Source organism: Capricornis sumatraensis, chromosome 2, assembly GCF_032405125.1.
Source record: "Capricornis sumatraensis isolate serow.1 chromosome 2, serow.2, whole genome shotgun sequence".
NCBI classification, from domain to species: Eukaryota; Metazoa; Chordata; class Mammalia; order Artiodactyla; family Bovidae; genus Capricornis; species Capricornis sumatraensis.
The window spans coordinates 154,188,902-154,209,328 of record NC_091070.1 but is presented as its reverse complement, the minus strand read 5'-3'; the positions used below and the strand labels follow the sequence as shown (position 1 = coordinate 154,209,328).

General features: G+C 35.1%; 1 protein-coding gene across 4 annotated transcripts in view; it reads left to right on the top strand.

The window, feature by feature from the left end:
* Window positions 1–20,020, top strand: part of ZNF326 (zinc finger protein 326) — a 37,246-nt gene extending 17,226 nt beyond the window's left edge. For all 4 annotated transcript variants that reach the window (XM_068964493.1, XM_068964491.1, XM_068964494.1 and 1 more), the window contains 6 exons: window positions 4,216–4,327; window positions 6,145–6,292; window positions 7,417–7,516; window positions 12,277–12,407; window positions 13,492–13,587; window positions 18,857–20,020. In XM_068964493.1, coding sequence (XP_068820594.1) covers window positions 4,216–4,327; window positions 6,145–6,292; window positions 7,417–7,516; window positions 12,277–12,407; window positions 13,492–13,587; window positions 18,857–19,195 — 926 coding nt within the window. In that variant the 3' untranslated portion in view covers window positions 19,196–20,020. The remainder of the gene's footprint in view (window positions 1–4,215; window positions 4,328–6,144; window positions 6,293–7,416; window positions 7,517–12,276; window positions 12,408–13,491; window positions 13,588–18,856) is intronic.
* Window positions 20,021–20,427: the final 407 nt, after the last annotated feature.

The window sequence follows — 20,427 nt, the reverse complement described above, 5'->3', positions numbered from 1 at the left end:
CTCTAAGAGACTTGTATCTAGAATATATAGAATTTTTAAATTCAATAAAAAGACAAATAGCCCATTTGAAAAAAGCATCTGAACAGACATTTTCTCCCCCAAAAGATATACAGATAGCCAATAAGCCCATGAAAAAGTGCTCAACAGTTAGTTGCTGCTGCTGCTTCTAAGTCGCTTCAGTCGTGTCCGACTGAGTGACCCCATAGACGGCAGCCCACCAGGCTCCCCCATCTCTGGGATTCTAAAATCAAGACCATGTGAGATTGACCACTTTTACTTACCTGAATGACTAGAATCAAAAAGATAATAACAGGCCTTAGCAAGGATGTGGAGAAATCTTCATATACCATTGGTGGGAATGTAAAATGGTCCAGGCACTTTGGAAAACAGTTCCTCAAATGATTAAACAAATTACCATATGGTTCAGTAGTTCCACTGTTAGGTATGTATCAAGAAATATGAAAACATATGTCTACACAAAAATGTATGTACAGATACACATAACATCATTATTCAGAGTAGCCAGAGGTATAAACAACCCAGATGCTCATCAGTGGATGAATGGTTAAACAAAATGTGGTTCGTCCATATAGTAGAATATTTTCCAGCCTTAAGATGAACTACTGATATATGCTAGAACTTAAATGAACCTTGAAAAGGTTAATAAAATGAAAGAAACTAGTCACAAAAGTCCACATATATGATTCTTTTCATTTGGAAGTCTAGAATACAGAAATCTATAGGGTTAGAAAGTAGATTAGTGGTTGCTTTGGGCTGTGGGGTGTATAAGGAGAAATAAATAACAGGATTCCAGATTTCTTCGTGAGGTGATGAAAATGTTCTAGAGTTGATCAAGGTGATGTTTGTGCATATCTGTGAATGTTCTGAAAAACATTGATTACATACTTCAAAAGGGTGAATCATATGGTATGAATTATGTCTTAATAAATCTTAAACATTTGAGCTGGATTATTGTTACTTTCTGTTACTGTATTTTATTTAACTTTGTAATATATCTCTAAATGAAATCAAGTGCATTTGATCAAAATAGATTGTCAAGAATATACATAAATAAAAGGTAAGGGTCTTTTTCAGCATTTGTTGTGAAAACATAATAGCAAATACTGTACAATAGATACTTTACCATTTTTGACTGTACATTGAATTATGTTTTGTTTTTTATATTTATTTTATTTTTCCCTTGATGATTGAAAAGTATTTTATCTTTCCAAATTAGGTGACATTACAAGGGATTAAAAATTTCTCTCCTCTTTAGATTTAATATTGGATTACCTGTTATTGGGACTGGGCAAGGTGAAGATCATTGTAATGAATGAATATTTCAAATTTTTGTGATCTAATTTTTAAAACAGCCTTGTGTCCAGTTTAAAAAATAAGATACATTAATTGTTAAGATGAATTTATTACTTCCTTTGATGTTGGAGGTGCTAAATAAGTCATGATAGCCTTCAAATAATTATTTAAAAAAGAAAGTGGAAGGGAAGAAGCAAGGAGGCCTAGATAAGTCCTACTTTAAAACATGTTTTTTGTATATTTTTGGATACTGGCAGTATATTTATTTTGTTCTTTGAATTTCATTTCTGTTTAAATCGCTTCAGGATTAATACATGTATCCAGTTTGACAGAAAGATTGTGTGTGTAATTGTTAGTAAACTCGCACTTAACTGAATGCTTACTGCATACGAGGAAGCAGTGTGTTAAGGGCATAACAGACATTGCTTATGTAATTCTCACATCAGCCTGCTCAGGTGTAGGTAGTGTACCAAACCCTCTACAGCTGAAAAAAACAGGAACAGAACAGATAAATTTGCTGCCTGGATCAAACAACTGGCAAAGCCAGGGTTTATTCAGGGCAAGTCTTACTCTAGAGACCCTTCAGGTAAAGATCCATGTGATTGTAATGGAAAATTACTTTGTATTATATTATCCTTATTTAAAACAACTGTTTTAAAATAATTAGAACATTGCAGACATTTTAATGTATCATATCAAAAATATGATATTTGAAATTGTAAATATTGGATTTTTTCCTCAAAATTATGAATTATAATCCAAAACTCAATAACATTTTAAATACTATTTTTAAATCTACTTTCCTGCCATGCTTTGCATTGGACATCTATATTATTTAATAAAACATAACAATATTCTGGAATTCTGGAAACCTGATTAGAGTGTGTGTTAGTAGGAATAAGTTTTATACCGTTACTTGATGGATTGTTATTTACTGAATTGTGTACTCTAAATATTACTAGAATAGGCAATTCAGTTGATCTTCTTCGGATAGATTTCAAAGGTATATTTTGCTGGTATAGTTAAATAAATATTACAAAGTTTGATATAGATACTTATTTGTCACTAAAGCAGATATATGTGACTTAACTTCTTTTTTTCTTTTAAACAAAACTTGAGAGTAGTGTAGTATATAACTTAAGAATGAAACCAAAATTCTGTAGTCAAATCAGGTGTTCACTGTCAGGCGTGAGGTGGGCATTCTGAATGGTAACTGCTGAGTGTTCAGGAATAAGAAGTCTTGCTTTGCTGTAATATATAGACTGTATGATTTGTTGAAATGCAGTAGGAAAGGAATCATATTTAGTCGTTTGGATAGAGGTACAGTGTGTATCAGCTTTAGCATGTGAAAGGAAAATGAAATTGCTTCTAGTTTAAGGTCATATACAACCAATTTTTTCCATAGAGTGAGGGTTTGAGGGAAACTGAAAGAGGATATTGAAAATGATTAGTAAAATAGGAACGTATGTTTAACCTCTTATAAAATGATGAAAAATAATCTAGATACTGAATTTTAAGGTATTGAGTTTATATGGTTTTGAGACATCCTGCTGTATGCATTGCAGATACTTAATATTTGTTTATTGTTAAGTTCATGAATCCCCAGGTGTTCATGATTTTGTATTAGATATTTTTCCAAAGGTAATCCAAACGGATAAACAATGACTAAAAGGAAAAGTTGGAGGGCAGATGAGTTTTTTTTTTAAGTCTAAAATTAACTATATTATAAGAAAGAACCTTTTTTTCCTTTAATACGAGATATCACTTCCTATCACATATGAAGTTGATGGTCTTAAAAAAAAAAGAGAGAAAATAACAAGTGATGATAATGTGGGGAAATTAGAACCCTTATACATTACTATGAAAATATAAAATGGTGTGGCTGTTGTGGGGAACAGTTTGGTGGTTCAGTTCCATTTCTAGATATGTACTTAAAAGAACTGAAAAGAAGTATTCAACCAAAAAACTTGTGTACAAATGTTCATAGCAGCATTATTCACAGTTGTCAAAAGGTTGAAACAATCCAGATGTTCATCAGCAGATGAATGAATGAAAAGGCAATGTGATGTATTTGCACAATGAAATATTATTGAGCTTTAAAAAGGAAGGCGGTACTGATACATGGTACAACACATGGAAGAGCCTTGAAGACATTATGCTAAATAAAAGAAACCAGACAAAAAAGGCCACATACTGTATCCTTCCTTTTATATGCAATATCCAGGATAGGAAAATCTGTAGAGACAGAAAGCAGATTAGTAGTTTTACCAGGTGCTTTAGTGACTTCTCTTTGGACTGATTAAAAAGTTCTGGAACTAAATAGTGGTGATGGTTGCATGACCTTGTGATAAACTTAATGTCACTAAATTGTACACTTTGAAATGGCTAAAATAGTACATTTTGTGTATTCACATTAAGACATATTTTGAGAAAAAGAGGAAGAACCTGCTTTTATTCATTTTAAGAAATTTTAAGAAAGCTGCTATAATATTGAGTTTTTGCATCCAAGGTGCTCTCTCTAGTGCTCATTGTTTTTCCACTTTCATGCAAGGTCAGGTTATTTGTCAAATGTTTTCCAAGGTGTGATAATTCAAAATTATTTTAGGTAATGTGGATATTATTACTTAAAATGAAGATAAAAAATGAGTGGATCTAGAGAAAAATAATGTAGCAAATAATAAACATAGGTGAGAAGTAAATAGACAAAATTTATGATGAAGGTATTCATGTGAATGAAGTTTCAGAAATATTCAGTAATCTCAAAACTCTGATTTTTCTGGTGAGTTCAGTTTAGATAATGACCACCAAATAAATCATCTGTCTGTAGTTTATGAATTGGGGACTGGAAAAGGAGAATGGAGAAGTGATTTTTAGTTTTAACTTTTTTGTCTGATTCCCTAGCAGAAACTGATCCTAAAAATGAAGAAGAAGAAAAGCGGCGAATTGAAGCTCGGCGAGAGAAACAAAGACGCAGAAGAGAAAAAAACAGTGAGAAATACGGAGATGGATACAGGTTTGTGCTTAGTAGAGTCAGAAAATTGGACTCATTAAAAAACTGTTCCTAGGATTTGAGGGTGGGAAAATTGAGTAAAGGTGGCCAAAAGGTACAAACTTCTATTAAATGATAAATAAGTTCTGGGGATATATTGTACAGATGATGACTGTTGTTAACAATACTGTGTTATATATTTGAAATTGCTAAGAGAGTAGATCTTCAAGGTTCTCATCGTAAGAAAAAAATTACAACTAGTGAGGTGCTGGACAGTAACTAAACTCATAGTGCTCATCATTTCATAATATATACATATATCAAATAATTATGTTGTACATCTTAAACTTATACAATGTTATATTTTATAAAAGATTTTAAAAATCAAATTTTTAAAAAGACTATTTTAAAAAAATTTATTATTGTTGGTGTTTTAACCTGGTATTACAGTTACTCTACAGTTATGTAGAGTTAGCCTGTGTTTGATACCTGTCTCAAGGATATTGACAGATATGTTTAGTTTGCTACTGTCCACCTCCTCCTTAACGATTTGCTCCTCAAGGTCTAAAAGAATGCTTTATCACTGTCCTTGAGACTTTCAAGCCACTGACAATCACTCTATATAGATTTTACAGCTAGAATTCCTGGTTTTTCTATGTGCACAAGCAATAATCTATCTGGCCAAAAGAGATTGTGATATTTCATTAATTTTATGATACAGACTGATTTCAGAAATGCGATCAGGAAAAATATGTCTTAGAATCAATAAAATACTATGTTTAAGCATCAAATAAAACAAAAAAAACACCTAAACATGTTTCTTAGAAAAGGCAGATAAATTAACTGTGATGTGAAAAAATTCCTGAGAGTCAAATGAAAAGGATTGATTAAAGATATATAGGAATGCTTTTGATTTTTTGATATTTACAGTCATCCCTTGATATGCATAGTGAATTGGTTCTAAGATCACCACCTTTTCTACACAGCCTCCATATCCCCAACCCCGTGGAAGACCAAAATGTGAGGATGCTCTGTGAGGGTTCTCACCTCGTTAAGATTAGAAAACTAAGGCCCAGGGAATTTAAGTTGCCTAAAGTCACATAAAGATGCTAAGAAATAAACCCAGCAGTAGATTCCAGATTCTATACTCTTACTCAGGGAAATAAATATAATAGTACTCTAAGGAATTAGGTGGAAAATGGAGACTCAAGATAAAGGAACCCATTAAGAGACTGTTGTCATAATTTGAAGAAAAGGAAGTAACAGGGATATATGAGGTAAGAATAATTAAATGGGAGAAAAGGGAAAATTCATTTTGGAGTGACTCTTGAGCTTTTCAGTGAGTGCATATGTCCAGTCCAGGCCTGTTAGTCATCCTGAATTGATTTTTGATCATCTAAGAGCTCTAATAGAGTGAATTATGGTTTTCTGGTGTCCTACCTACGTTTGTTTCTACTTCAGTGATTTGGAAGGTTGAAGATAGAAGAGTGTAACGTTAGTGGAACTTTGGAACTGGATACTGCTTGAAGTTTGCTTTGGCTTTCTGATCTAGACTTGAAGTGGATAGTTAGGGTTAGATGAAATAGATCCACTGATTCTGTTTTTCATACCCAGTAACTCCAGTGTGGTCCAGAAATGCCAATTAGTATGATGACAGTGTTGTCCAGACAAGTACTTAAATGCTATTTTTTTTTCTGACTTGAGCTTGATTTAAATCAACCATTACTTAGAAGAGAGGAAATCATTTATGCTGGTAAAATTGATTTCATTGGGATAGTCTTATGAATGCTTTCTGAGTAAATAAGGTAATATTTAAACAAACACTTTTTTTCCCTTTACAGAATGGCATTCACATGTTCATTTTGTAAATTTCGAACATTTGAAGAAAAAGATATTGAACTCCATCTGGAAAGTCCTTCACATCAGGAAACATTAGATCATATTCAAAAACAAACCAAATTTGATAAAGTGGTTATGGAGTTTTTGCATGTAAGTAGTTATTTTTGAAGTGAGAGGCACTTGATCTGACATTTGAATTTCTTAAATTTTCATCATTACCCATAGTTCTCCTGTTTTATGTTTCTAAGAATTCAATTTACTGTTCACCTATAAAAGGTTGTGTTAAAATTAGTTTAGAAGTACATGTGAATTCCTCTTTCATAGATTGTAGATTTGTGATTTGAGAGTACATTTTACATTTTTTACAGAAGTTTCTGACAGAGGTGTCAGGAAAATTCCTTTAACAGCTGTTTATTGATACCAAATCAGCTGTCATCTATTAACAGTCTTCTATGCACCTGGTGTTGTGCTGGGGATTTTTCTTCATATTTCACTTCAATATACCAATTTGTCTTTATCCTAAAAGATTTTGCTGAGAGCAGTTTAGTGACTTTCAATAAATGGAAGTCTAAATTGAATTCAGAGCCAGAGAGCCTGTTTGTTTGGCGTCCTTTATCAGAGTGTGGTCATCAGTCAACAGTTTCTCTTGAATACTTAAGAGTAGGTGCTATGCAGGCACAGCACCTGAAGACACTGAAGACACAGACATTCCCTTTAGTGAACTAACAGAAATTGGAAATCAGACACACACACACAGATGACACTATTAAGTAGAAGAGCCCTGAGTGATAGTGTAAGTAGAAGTGACTTGGAGAAGGGTAGGGTAGTTTGGATCAGGGCTGAAGCTGGACTGCTAACTGTACTTGAAATTAATTTGGGCAAAAGAGATGGAATTGTTAGAAGGTTAGAAGTACAGTGATCCTTGGAGAATTGTGTTACCTTAATTAAATTTCTTTCTGTAATTTTGTTCAACTGATTCCTGTCATTTAGGACTTAAATATTCACTTGCTCCTTGAGATCTCTTGCCTATTCCAGCTGTCTTTGATCTCTCTCTATATATATGCCTAAAATATTAATACATCTTGAAAAGTAAATACTTTTTGCAGTTTCCTGGTATTTCATTATAGTCCTTTCAATTAGATTGTAAGCTCCTTGAAAACATTCACCAGTTTTATATAACAGGTACTATTACTTTTCATAGGCCAAGCATGGTGCTGGGCCCATACTACATACTCACTAAAAACTTTTTGGATTCTTTCTATTTTGTTTTCTAGGAATGTATGGTAAATAAATTCAAGAAAACATCTATTCGTAAGCAACAGACAAATAATCAAACAGAGGCAGTCAAAATAATAGAAAAGGATGTTATGGAAGGTAAGTTAACAAACTGATTTAGAAATTTACATATATATTTTATATACCATAACCTATTTCATTGTAAATGATGCCCATTAGAGTGATATAGTACATAGTCATATATGGTAGGTCTGAGTGTGTTATCAGAAATGAACTCCTTTGATTCCTGTTCTCAGGCTTACAAGTTTATCACTACCTTCTCTTAGGTCTTTCACTTCCTTTCCTTCATAGAGAAAGTATCAGCTTTGCCTCTACTGGAAGATACAGTCATCCCTAGGTATTTGAGAGAGAGAGAGATTTCAGGACCTGCTTGAGGTATCAGAATATGCAGATACCCAAGGCCCATAGTTGGTTTTCCAGTATTTGTAGATGCAGAAGCCATGGATACAGAGGGCTGCCTGTACTTGTATATGTCATCTATCTCTCTTATTCCTTGTCATCTCCTGAAAGACTTCTGCTCAAATCCTGAATTCTTTTCTTCTGTGTTTCAGTCTTTCCTTGTCTTTTGATTCTGTCTCTGAAGCCTATACACTTACTTAAACAAACAAATTAAAAAAGACCTAAAGAAAATAGAAAAACATAGACACTAATTCCTGTAAAACCTGTCTTTCTCTATAAACAACCACCCTTCTTTAAGCATAGTCCTCACTGTCTCTGTTTCTTCATTCTCACTTACTACTTTACCCACAGTGGACAAGTTTTTGCTATCATTAGTGTACTGAAACTGCTATGACGGAGGACACCAACACCAACTTCAGTTTTATTCGGCAACATTTTCCACTGATAACTGTTATTTATAAATCTGTTTCCTCCCTTGGTTTCTGTGGTACTCACTGCCTCTCTTTACTCCCTTGTCATTTTTACTCTTTGTGGTTTTCTTTCTCTACTAAGGTTTTAGAAGTTGATATTTTTCAGTATTCTGTCAGTCCTGTTAACATTTCTCTTTATATTTCTTCCTGATGAATTAATTTATATACAGAATTTAAATCAACATCTATATGTTGATTACTTATAGATCTATATCTCCAGCACAGATATCTCTTCTGAACTCCAGTCTCCTACATCTAGCTGCCTACTGACATCTCTCTTTAGCAGTCTCACAAATTGAACATACTAAAAAAATTTATCCTTCCCTTGAGTATCCCCCACCCCATGAAGGAAACAAGACAAAACTTAACAGGTATCTCCTTCATTTTCTTGGGAAGTGGCCCCATCAATGCCAGAACTGTGCAGTTAATCTTAGTACTTACACTTGCTTTACTGTGTCTGTAGTATTTTTGTTCAGTCGAGTCTCGATTCTGTCTTTTGAATACGTACCAAGTCTGTTTTCTTTATGTCTTTTTAAAATACTGAATTTGTTAAAATCTTTATGTGTTCTATTTTTCTAATTAGTTTCCTTCCTTTCAGTCTTATCTCTTATTCTACTACATGATTTTATTACTTGAAGAATTTAAGTAATAAAGTGGCTTCTGCATCCTCCACAGAATAAAGTTCAAATTCCTAGGCATGGCATACAAAGTTCTTCGTGATCTTGGCCCTGCTCTTTTTCCCTTTTGTTCCTTCTTTAGTCTGTGCCCCAGCAATAATGAATTACTTGCAGTTCCCAGAAAGTTCCATTTTCTCTTAGATCTTTCTTTTGCATAGACAGCTGTCCCTCTGGGTCTGACGGAGGTTGGCTCTAGGACCTTCCTGCAGATACCAAAATCTGTCATGCTCAAATCCCTTATACAAAATGGGTGTAGTATTTGCATATAAACCATGTATGTCTTCTTATATACTTTTATTTTTTGGACATTTTCTTCAATTTTATTTTAAATTTATCTATTTTTGATTGGAGAATAATTACAATATTGTGTTGTTTCTGCCATATTTCTTATATCATCTCTAGATTACTTATGATACTTAATGTAAATAAGTGTCAGTGTGGAGTTTTGATTTTTTGGAACTTTTTAGAAGTTGTTTTTTTTTTTTTTTAATATTTTCTGTCCATGGTTGGTTGAATCTGCAGAGTTGGAACCAGCAGATACAAATGGTCACCATATAATACCTTACAGTATTACTTCAAGAATGAAATGTGAAAGATCATGCAGATCTTTTTATTTAGTTGAAGCTGCATGTTATCTATTGTTTTCTTAATCAAATGTCATGATTAATTCAGTTGCCCAAGAAAGAGCCAAATCAGTTTTTCTCAACATAGAAAAATACATGATTCTTTAAAAATGATATAATTCTAAGGAAACTGGTGTGTTCCTAACAGTTTTTCACATGAAGCATTTAAAGAAAATTCCTGTGAACATACGTATAACTTACTGCTGCTGGTGCTAAGTTGCTTCAGTCATGTCCGACTCTTTGTGACCCCATAGACGGCAGCCTATCAGGCTCCTCCGTCCCTGGAATTCTCCAGGCAAGAACACTGGAGTGGGTTGGCATTTCCTCCAATGCAGGAAAGTGAAAAGTGAAAGTGAAGTCTCTCAGTCTTGTCTGACTCTTCACGACCCCGTGGACTGCAGCCTACCAGGCTCCTCCATCCATGGGATTTTCCAGGCAAGAGTACTGGAGTGGGTTGTCATTGCCTTCGCCATATAACTTACTAATTTAACATATTTACTAAAGTCCTATTATGTGGCTGGCACTGTTCCAAGGAACCAGAGATACAGTGATAAGCCTGGGAGCCAAAGCTGTTATTTTCTTTCTATTGAGATGTGTAGAAATCAACAAAAAAATAGGTTTTAAAAACATATAAAGTAGCCTTCACTTGTAATAACTCTCAATCACCGTTTTTAAGATCTAACATACATTTTTGTCTTTTATGAATCCAATTTTGACTTTTTCCCGTCTCTACCCACCCACATTCATAAGCATGAAAATTCTTATTTTACTACAGAAGCAACATTTTTATATTATATTTTTGGGGGTTGAACTTACAGGCCTCAGAAAATTGTTGTAAAAGATGAGTAGGAAATATAATGTAATTATAGTTTATAATTTTAATCTTTTATCCATATAGTTTTTTAACGGCCCATAGACTGTAAACCGGGAGACACTGAAACGAAGCCAAGAACATAAAACAAGGTGTAAAATGTCATGTGTTGAAATCCTAGTCTGTTCTGTCACTGTGGAGTTATGTTAGAAATCAGTATCAAAAGATACTTTAAAATAACCCACATATTTTAAAGTGCAATGTGACATTTACCAAGAGAGATCTTTAACTTAGCTATTGAAAGCCTTGATAAAGTTCACAAGCTGAAAAAACACAGGTGATGATTATAGAGAAGTGCCGGGAGCCAGCATGGGAGATCCCACCCGTGACAAGGTTTGCGGAGGAGACCTGACAAGCAAGGCGGATCAGGACTCGAGGGACTCCCTGGACCTGCTCGAGCATCTACCCCAAACCAAAATCTGTCTACTGTTTACTATATTATGCCTTTCACCAACTCTTCTGACATTAACAGGGGGCTATCCCCGACCACCTTTCTCTGGAGAAAATCAACTTAGGGCTCTAGTTGATAAGTCTCCTGGGCATGAAAGGAGCATTTCAATTCAAACCCCGCTGTTAGCATTCTAGCTTGCTTGGCAGGTTTATCCAGACTCTTCCAACTACACATATGCTTGTTCACAACATCCCAACCATGACACGGGAAGCCTAAGCATTCTAAAAATATAGAGCCCTTCGAGGGGTGAAAAAGTTTTATTAAAATAATACTGATGAAGGGTTTCATTGTTGAGCCAATGCTTGCTGCCAAGTTCCCATATCCCTTATCCATTGTGTGCCCGGGAGTGCATTAGTTAATGTAGTTGGAATGTAAGAAAAACAAGTAGTAGCCTTGGTATTAACCACATCAGACCTTTGAGCTAATAAGTTCTTTCTTTGTTGTGACCCACTGCACCTTTACTCCATGAGAATGTAACTCTGTTTCGTACTTTCTGAGGCTGACACAGATTAGAAATATAAAGAAAAAAAACACTTCAAGGGAAAACAAGTTTTCTGGTTGATCAACCTTTATCAAAAAAGGGTCATAAAATGTCAACAGGCCTCCAGGCCCGAAGATAATGTACATAACATAAGACCCTTGTTTATGGAAAGGCATACAGAAAAAAATCCTGGTTTCGATAAGGGCAAAACTGCTCCAGTGTTTGAGCTGACTCTGCATGACCTTGCATCTTTCATTTTCCTCTGCGTATAAGTCAGGGTATAAAAGCCCCTTTTGAAAATAAAGTTATAGGCCTCGCTCACTGAAGCTTGGTCTCCCCGTGTCTCTCTCTCTCTTTTTGCCAATGCCATCCATCCTGAGGGTATCCCTGGACCCTGCTGAGGCTGGACCCCGGCAGAGAAGAAAGAATTTAAATGAGAAATTAATATCATAATGAGAGATTAATATCAAAATGAGAGATTAATATCAAAGATACTTTAAAAACCTCATGTATTTAGAAATTAAATGTCCAGTTTTAATTGATATGTGTATCTAAGCAGCCATAACAAGGAAACTATTTGTAACAAAAATGAAGAGAGAATTTATCAGGTTTTGTTACATGCATTCTGAAGTTGCTCAGTGCAACTGAATACCATGTGGAATCTTGAATAAAGTATGAAAACATAATTATCCTTTCATTTTTAATCTATGCAGATTTATGAGATATGGTAGAATAACTCTATACTCTGATCCTTTTTTTTGGAAGAAGGAGTATAAATCATAATGGAAATGAAACAGTGAAAGCTTGATATGTCAGAAGCATGTGAATCATTGCTGTTCTTATTAATAGTTGCATTTCTTTTGTAGGTGTTACTGCAGATGATCACATGATGAAAGTAGAGACTGTTCACTGCAGTGCTTGCAGTGTGTATATCCCTGCTTTACACAGCTCAGTTCAGCAGCACTTAAAATCTCCTGATCATATCAAAGGAAAGCAGGTCAGTTTTAATCTACCTTAATAAAGTCAATGAATTATTTATTTGATCTCTTATTGCCCTTTAAAGACTATTGTTTCACACCTGCCTACTTGTGTACAATCCAGTTAATCTCATGAGTGACTTACTGTAAAGATACTTAGAGAGGCAGTGTAGTATAGTGGTTAAGTATAGTATTGTGGGCTCCAGAGCAAGACTTCTGTGAATCCTGGTTCAGTACATACATATGTTAAGCAAGTAATAAACTTTTCTTTGTCTAAGTTTCCTTATCTATAAAATGAGGATGGATAAATCTTCTGTGATTGATTAAGGATTAGTTTAATTAAAATGTAAAAGGCATCTAAAGTAGTACCTGGCACATAGTATGTATTCACGAAATCATAGCTGTTATTGAACTGCTTTTTTTATTGTTAACATTTTTTAAAGGTGGTGCAAAATTGTTTTATGAGTGTGTGTTCGTGTATTTTAGAACAAAAAAGAAAGCCTTGTTTTTTGATGATTAGGAAACATAAAAAGCCAGTTACTTTCTATTCTTACATTTTCAGTAGAATTTATTCAGAAATTCTAGGAAACTTTTACTATTTTCTTCTTGATTAGTATTATTTTGTTCCTATGTTGATTAGTTAGTATTATTTTTGTTCCTATGTTGGTTAGTTTTATTTAGTCAAATTTATTTCAAATAAAAACATTTATTTTGTGAGAAATTTTTTTGAAAAGCAAATTAAAAATTCAAGTATTAAAGGCTTACGTTTGATAGCATGAAAATTAATAGTTGGAATAGCTGGGGCTGGAGAAGGTAGCTCCAGAATAGATAGGAGAGAAAGCAAGAGTTTAGTAGACCTGGACTTAAAGAGTATTTAGTGACTAGGTGTTTTTTGTTAAAGTTCACTGGACTTTTGAATCTTCATTGTTTTAATTTATAGATCATTTAGATTGTAGTTATAATAGCTTTTGTTTTTCTATAGCTTTATTTGCCAGAAATTAAAGTCATTTAATTCTAAGAGTTTGAGCATGCAGTCATTTTAATTAAGGAAATATTTTTCATGGCATCATTTTCAAGTGTCTCAGTGTGTTCTGTTTTTCATAGGCTTATAAGGAACAAATAAAAAGAGAGAGTGTCTTGACTGCTACAAGCATTTTAAATAATCCGATAGTGAAGGCACGATATGAACGTTTTATTAAGGTAAGGCTTGAGAGCAAAAACTGGGTTATATTGTAATGTTGTAACAGTTAAATATAGCATGATAACTGTGATATTTAATATAGCACAAAATTAGGAGAATTTTACTTGATGTCATACATACAGGTAAAATGTCTTTTTTCCTAATTGTTGGGATTTGTTGGGGGTGGGAGCAAGACACCATTCCTTTCTTATTCCCTTTCTAGCTCTGGTTCATTTGAGAGATACATAAGAATCTTGATAGAAGACTCAAATGTCAGCTTTATCCTTGATTTTTTTTTTTAAAGGGTGACTTGGATGATATGTCTTAGATAGTTATTGTGGACTTTCTAATGTTTCACTCCTAGATAGACTTACCTCCCCCCAACTTCTGTGACTGCTTCAGCTGAACAGCAGTAGGATTCGCTTAGTCAACCACATTACAGAGCAGACTAGAATGCACCCTTTCCGTTGCTTAGAAGACACAAAAGAGGGTCTTGATGCCCAAGTGAATCCCTTCTGTCCCCTCTTTTGGGTGTTCCTAGTGAAGGGAAATTCCTAAGAGGAATGAGCTATCCAACTGGTATTTCTTCTTCTAAGCATGCCAGTTGGATAAGTCATTCCTAGATAACACTTGGATGGGAAGCAGGAAGTTCAGATACTTTGCTTCAGAAACAAAGCTCCTGCTCATAGCATCACAAGACCAGAAGGAAGGAGGTTTGCTTCAGTTAGGAAACTCAGAGGTGAACAATTAGGTGGGTATACCTGGCCTACTGCTTCTCAGGATTTTTGCCATATATTATTCCAGTGATCCTTCTTTACATATGATTCTTCAACCAGATGACTTCCAAGCTGAATAAATCTCAGTTCTTTACGCTTGTTCCAGAAGGCCCTATTTTCTGATTATTCTATTTGGTACTGTTGACTGCACTCTTGACACCATTTTTAAAAGATGAATACTGCCCTAGTTTGAAATCATATTTTGTTGGAGATATGGTGTCAAAAAGATTAAAGCATCATAGCTAAATTAGGAAAGATTAGATTTTTATTATCCTTGCTATATCACAAACTTGAGAGGTTAATTGTTTCTAATGATGTATGAAGGTAATTTATAATGAGAAAAGAATACAAAGTAGAATTTCTGTGTAAAGTTTTCAAGCTACACTTTAGAGTCACTTCATGGAATGGGAGATGTTGGAATATCTTGCCTCTCATGCATACTGTGGAGAAAGTAACTTAACTGAGAATCTTCTAGAACCTTGTTACTCTGTGCGATCCAAGGATCAGCAGCATTGACATCACCCTGGAGGCTCTTTAGACATGTAGAGTATCAATTCATATCCAGGCCTATTGAATAAGAATCTTCATTTTAAAAAAGATCGTAGTTGATTTATATGCATGTTAAAATTCAAGAAGCACTGGTGTCTCATTACTCGGAGATGCTCTTTGTCTGGCATTTTCTGTCCAGCAGTCCTGTCTTCTCCGTTTCTTGCTGTTCTAGAGGCCACAGAAAACTTCTGCTCATAATCAGCTCTGGTCATGGCTTGAAAACACTTCGATCTTTAAGTGCTTAGAATGACAAAATACCTTTTAAAATCTTTGTCCTGTGAAATAATCAGTTCATCAGTTTCTCCCAGTTCTCCACTTATATATGTTCTGCCTTCACTCTGGCCTGGACACTCATGGTCAGCCCTTATAACAGTGCAGTGCTGCCACTCTAAAACTCTTTTCTTAATTTTTCTACTGCTTACTAGTTCTCAACTCTGCCATTTATGGTTAGCTTTACTAACTCTCTTTCCTGCTAAAAATATCATGGAATTGTGCCAGTACTATGTTTGCCAGATTTCACTGCAGTTCACAATAATTTTACTTGCTATCAATCAATGTAATGTGCTTCCTGCAGTGACTGTTTCAAACTTCATTCTTCACATATCCATATTTTATTTACTTCCTCCACTTACCATATTATTATCTCTTCTCTCGCTCTAGGGAGATTGAAGACCACTGGATGTGAACTCTAACTTTTCTGCTTTCTACTTTAGAATTGTTTATTTTTTTTCTCATTGTTATATGTGAAGGAAAATATTCTTTGTGCTTTATCTGTGTTCTTGTTTCATCAGTTATCTCCTTATTTTCATCTGATTCCCCCCCATTTATTATCTTACTACTTTATCCCAAAGAGACATGTTTATGAGTTTCTTAAACTAAAAATGACTGAACTTTTCCTAGACTTCAGCCGTTCTTATCTCTTCTCTTATCATCATACTTGAAAAAGTGGTTTACCCTGCATTGTGCTCTTTACTTTCTATATATTATTCACTCTTTAATCTAGTATTTCCCAGTAGGAAGTGTATGATTAGAATCCCCTGTGAAGTTAAAATCAATTAAAAGCTACCCAGGCCCCTTATAAGACCTTCTGAATTAGGGCTTCTTAAACTTTTCTGATAAAGATATCTCTAAATATTGACTATGCCAAAGCCTTTGACTGTGTGGATCACAATAAACTGGAAAATTCTGAAAGAGATGGGAATACCAGACCACTTAACCTGCCTCTTGAGAAATCTGTATGCAGGCCAGGAAGCAATAGTTACAACTGGACATGGAACAACAGACTGGTTCCAAACAGGAAAAGGAGTACGTCAAGGCTGTATATTGTCACCCTGCTTATTATATGCAGAGTACATCATGAGAAACGCTGGACTGGAAGAAACACAAGCTGGAATCAAGATTGCCGGGAGAAATATCAATAACCTCAGATATGCAGATGACACCACCCTTGTGACAGAAAGTGAAGAGGAACTAAAAAGCCTCTTGATGAAAGTGAAGGAGAAGAGCGAAAAAGTTGGCTTAAAGCTCAACATTCAGAAAACGAAGATCATGGCATCTGGTCCCATCACTTCATGGCAAATTGATGGGGAAACAGTAGAAACAGTGTCAGACTTTATTTTGGGGGGCTCCAGAATCACTGCAGATGGTGACTGCAGCCATGAAATTAAAAGACACTTACTCCTTGGAAGAAAAGTTATGACCAACCTAGATAGTATATTCAAAAGCAGACATATTACTTTGCTGACTAAGGTCCGTCTAGTCAAGGCTATGGTTTTTCCACTGGTCATGTATGGATGTGAGAGTTGGACTGTGAAGAAGGCTGAGCACCGAAGAATTGATGCTTTTGAACTGTGGTGTTGGAGAAGACTCTTGAGAGTCCCTTGGACTGCAAGGAGATCCAGCCAGTCCATTCTGAAGGAGATCAACCCTGGGATTTCTTTAGAAGGAATGATGCTAAAGCTGAAACTCCAGTACTTTGGCCACCTCATGTGATGAGTTGACTCATTGGAAAAGACTCTGATGCTGGGAGGGATTGGGGGCAGGAGGAGAAGGGGACGACCGAGGATGAGATGGCTGGATGGCATCGCTGACTCGATGGACGTGAATCTGAGTGAACTCCAGGAGTTGGTGATGGACAGGGAGGCCTGGTGTGCTGCGATTCATGGGGTTGCAAAGAGTCGGACACGACTGAGCAACTGAACTGAACTGAACTGAAATGCTTCTTAAATATGCAGATTACCAAACTTCTTTCCTGGACACTTGATTCAAGAGGTTTAGGTCTGAAATTATTTCATTTTGTGCTTTTAGCAAGAGCTTCAGTACTTGATTAAATCAGTATCTCAGAGTAATGGACTCTGGGCCAGTGTGTTTTGAGAGCTTCAGTTCAGTTCAGTTCAGTTGCTCAGTCATGTCCGACTCTTTGCGACCCCATGAATCGCAGCACCCCAGGCCTCCCTGTTCCTCCCCATCTCCCGGAGTTCACTCAGACTCACATCCATCGAGTCTGTGATGCCATCCAGCCATCTCATCCTCGGTCATCCCCTTCTCCTCCTGCCCCCAGTCCCTCCCAGCATCAGAGTCTTTTCCAATGAGTCATCTCTTCTCATGAGGTGGCTAAAGTACTGGAGTTTCATCTTAAAAGGGAATTATGAAGATTCATTCATGGGCAGTCATTGCTATCCAACTTCCATTTACATTATACTTTTGAAACTGTTCTTTCTAAGGTTACCAGTGACTTAATTTAATTTTCAAATAAAAATTTGTGACATTTTATTGTTTGTTATTTTAAACATACAGAAGTTAAGGGGATAGTACAATAAATCCCTCAGGTACTTTTCCTTAGCTTTAGTTACTACCAGCTTTGGTGAACTTCTTCAGTTGTTTTCTACTGTTACCTATTTGCATCATATAACAGTGTTGATCTGTTAATTCATTCTTGAAACTTTGTTTTGCTAGATGATATTTTATAATCCTAGGTTTCTGCATTAAATATTCCTTTTCTAACTTCTGTCCCCATGTACAAGCTTTTTCAGTAGGCTTTATTCTCAGCCATTTTTTTTTTTTTTCATCATTCCCTCAGCTCTGCCCTAGGCTATCCTTTTTAAGACCTGGCGTCACTATTCACTGTGCAAGCAATTCACAAATCTAAATATCTGACTTTGAAGTCTTTCCTCTTCTGAGCTGCAAATTTATAGTTGCCCTTTAAACATTTAGACATCTTAAATTCAAATTATATATAGTATATACCTGCTGCTTTTCCCCATCTTAATTTACCCATTCTGTCAATGGTGTCACTTTTACCCTTTCATTTCCTGGGCTATTAGAGTAGCCCAATGCTAATAGTTTTTCTTTTGCTACAGCCACTCAACCTGTATCTTCCTACCTAGTGTATCTTAAAGTGTAGCACTAGTCTTATACTTCCCTGTTTTAATAACCTTCATTGCCTCTTCATTTCTTATATTACTAATATAGCCTTCTGATATGCTCTGTGAGACATAATCCAGATACATAATTATTTAAGTAAATTAAAATACTAAAGCTGTGAATGTTTAGCGAATTACAGATTTATCTTTTTTAAAGTAAAAGTAAAGTATGATACCTAATTTGTTTCTGATTTTCATTTGAGTTTTCAAACGTACTGATTTTCATTTGAATTTTTTAAAGAGAACTTGCAACAGTAGTGCATTGAATACTGATACAATTAAGTAGAACATAAGTCTTCATCTGCTTTGTTTTATGGAGTATAAAGTACTGACTTCAGGAATATAAATACCCACATTGGTATGAAATAGATACTCAAAAAATATTAAGTAGATTTAAAATACTCAAAAAATATTAAGTAGATTTAATATAAGTTGAAGTTAAGTTTCAAATAGTATTTATTTTTAATGATATAGCCAATAAAAATTTCACTGATTAAAAAATAAATGCGCTCTTTTAAAAGGTTTTTTTTTCATGTTTTTAGGGTGAGAATCCCTTTGAAATTCAAGATCATTCTCAAGATCAACAAATAGAAGGAGATGAGGAAGAAGAGGAAAAGATTGACGAACCTGTGGAAGAAGAGGAGGAAGAGGAGGAAGAAGAGGAGGAAGTGGGGGAAGTGGAGGAAGTAGAGGAGGGAGGGGAAGGCGGAGGAGTGGAAGGAGTGGGGGACACAGAGGAAGGAGGGGACGTAGGAGGAGAGGGGGAGGTGGGGGCAGTAGGGGAAGGAGAGGGGGAGGGGGAGGGGGTAGGGGAAGGAGAGGAAGAAGAAGCAAAGGAAGAGCCTGTCGGCTTTTCTGTTGACCAAGCAGAAGAAAATTAAATATAAGGTATTAGTCAGTTTTAAAAGAAGCTTTAAATTTTTGTCCCAATGTGGAAAAGGGTAAGAATTTCGGTAGTTTAAAATATGAGAGTTAACACCCATGTTGCATGCATTCCACACATTACAATTTGTTTTATATAATTTCTAAGTGTTTGGCATTTGTTTAATAAAATGAAGGTAAGACTATTTTAGTTTAGTTTTTATAGCTACCTAACTTAGTTTCAAGAAATTGTTTGTATAATTTTTAAGCTTAATTTTTATTACTTTATTGGTATTAAGGATAACAGATGTGTATTGTTAGTATGTCTGTTCTAATCATTTGAACTTAAATGCTGCTCTTGGGAGTATATATTCAAGTGTGCATTAATGTTTTGAATACTTACCCTAGAAGAGATAAGTTGGGCAAGTATTTTGTGCTCTGTGTATTTTTTTACTGCATTGGACATTGAATATAGTAATTTGCGTTAAGATACGCTTAAAGGCTTTTTGTGACCATGTTTCCCTTTGTAGCAATAAAATGTTTTTTACAAAATTTCTCTCCCTGGACTAGCAATTTAAAATGAAACAGAATTAATCAAATGAGTATATAAAATTGGAATTTGCCTTAATATATGAGTTCATCTTGGTATATGAGTGTTTTAAGATAATTAAGTTGACTTGAATTAAAGAAAAAAAAATTTCACTTTTTTAAAAGTATGATTAAAATATTTTTAAACCTAATTCAACTAGAGATCAACCTGTAACTGACCTGTTTATACTTGTTTTAATTCACTCATTTTCTCTGTGCCTGTGTCAGATCTTGAAATCTTCTTGGAAATACATTTGAATACAAATAATTTTTCATAGTGATGTTAATTCTTTTGTCATGGCTGCTTTTGGCTGAAGAACCAAGAAGCAAACAATCACTTTTTTAAAAAAGAATTATTTCTCTCTTGAATATTTCTCTCCTTTCTATAGCTCATATGCTTCATACTCAAAAGAGAAGATGAGATTGATAGACTGTGTACTCAGTCACTTCAGTCGCTTCAGTCATGTCTGACTTTTTGTGACCTCATGGACTGTAGCCCACCAACCTCCTTAGTCCATGGGAGTCTCTGGGCAAGAATACTGGAGTGTTTGCCTTGCCCTCCTCCAGGGTGTCTTCCAGACCAGGGGATCAAACCCGGGTCTGCTGCATTGCAGGCATATTCTTCACCGCTGAGCCATTGGGGAAGATAGATTGATAGATTGTC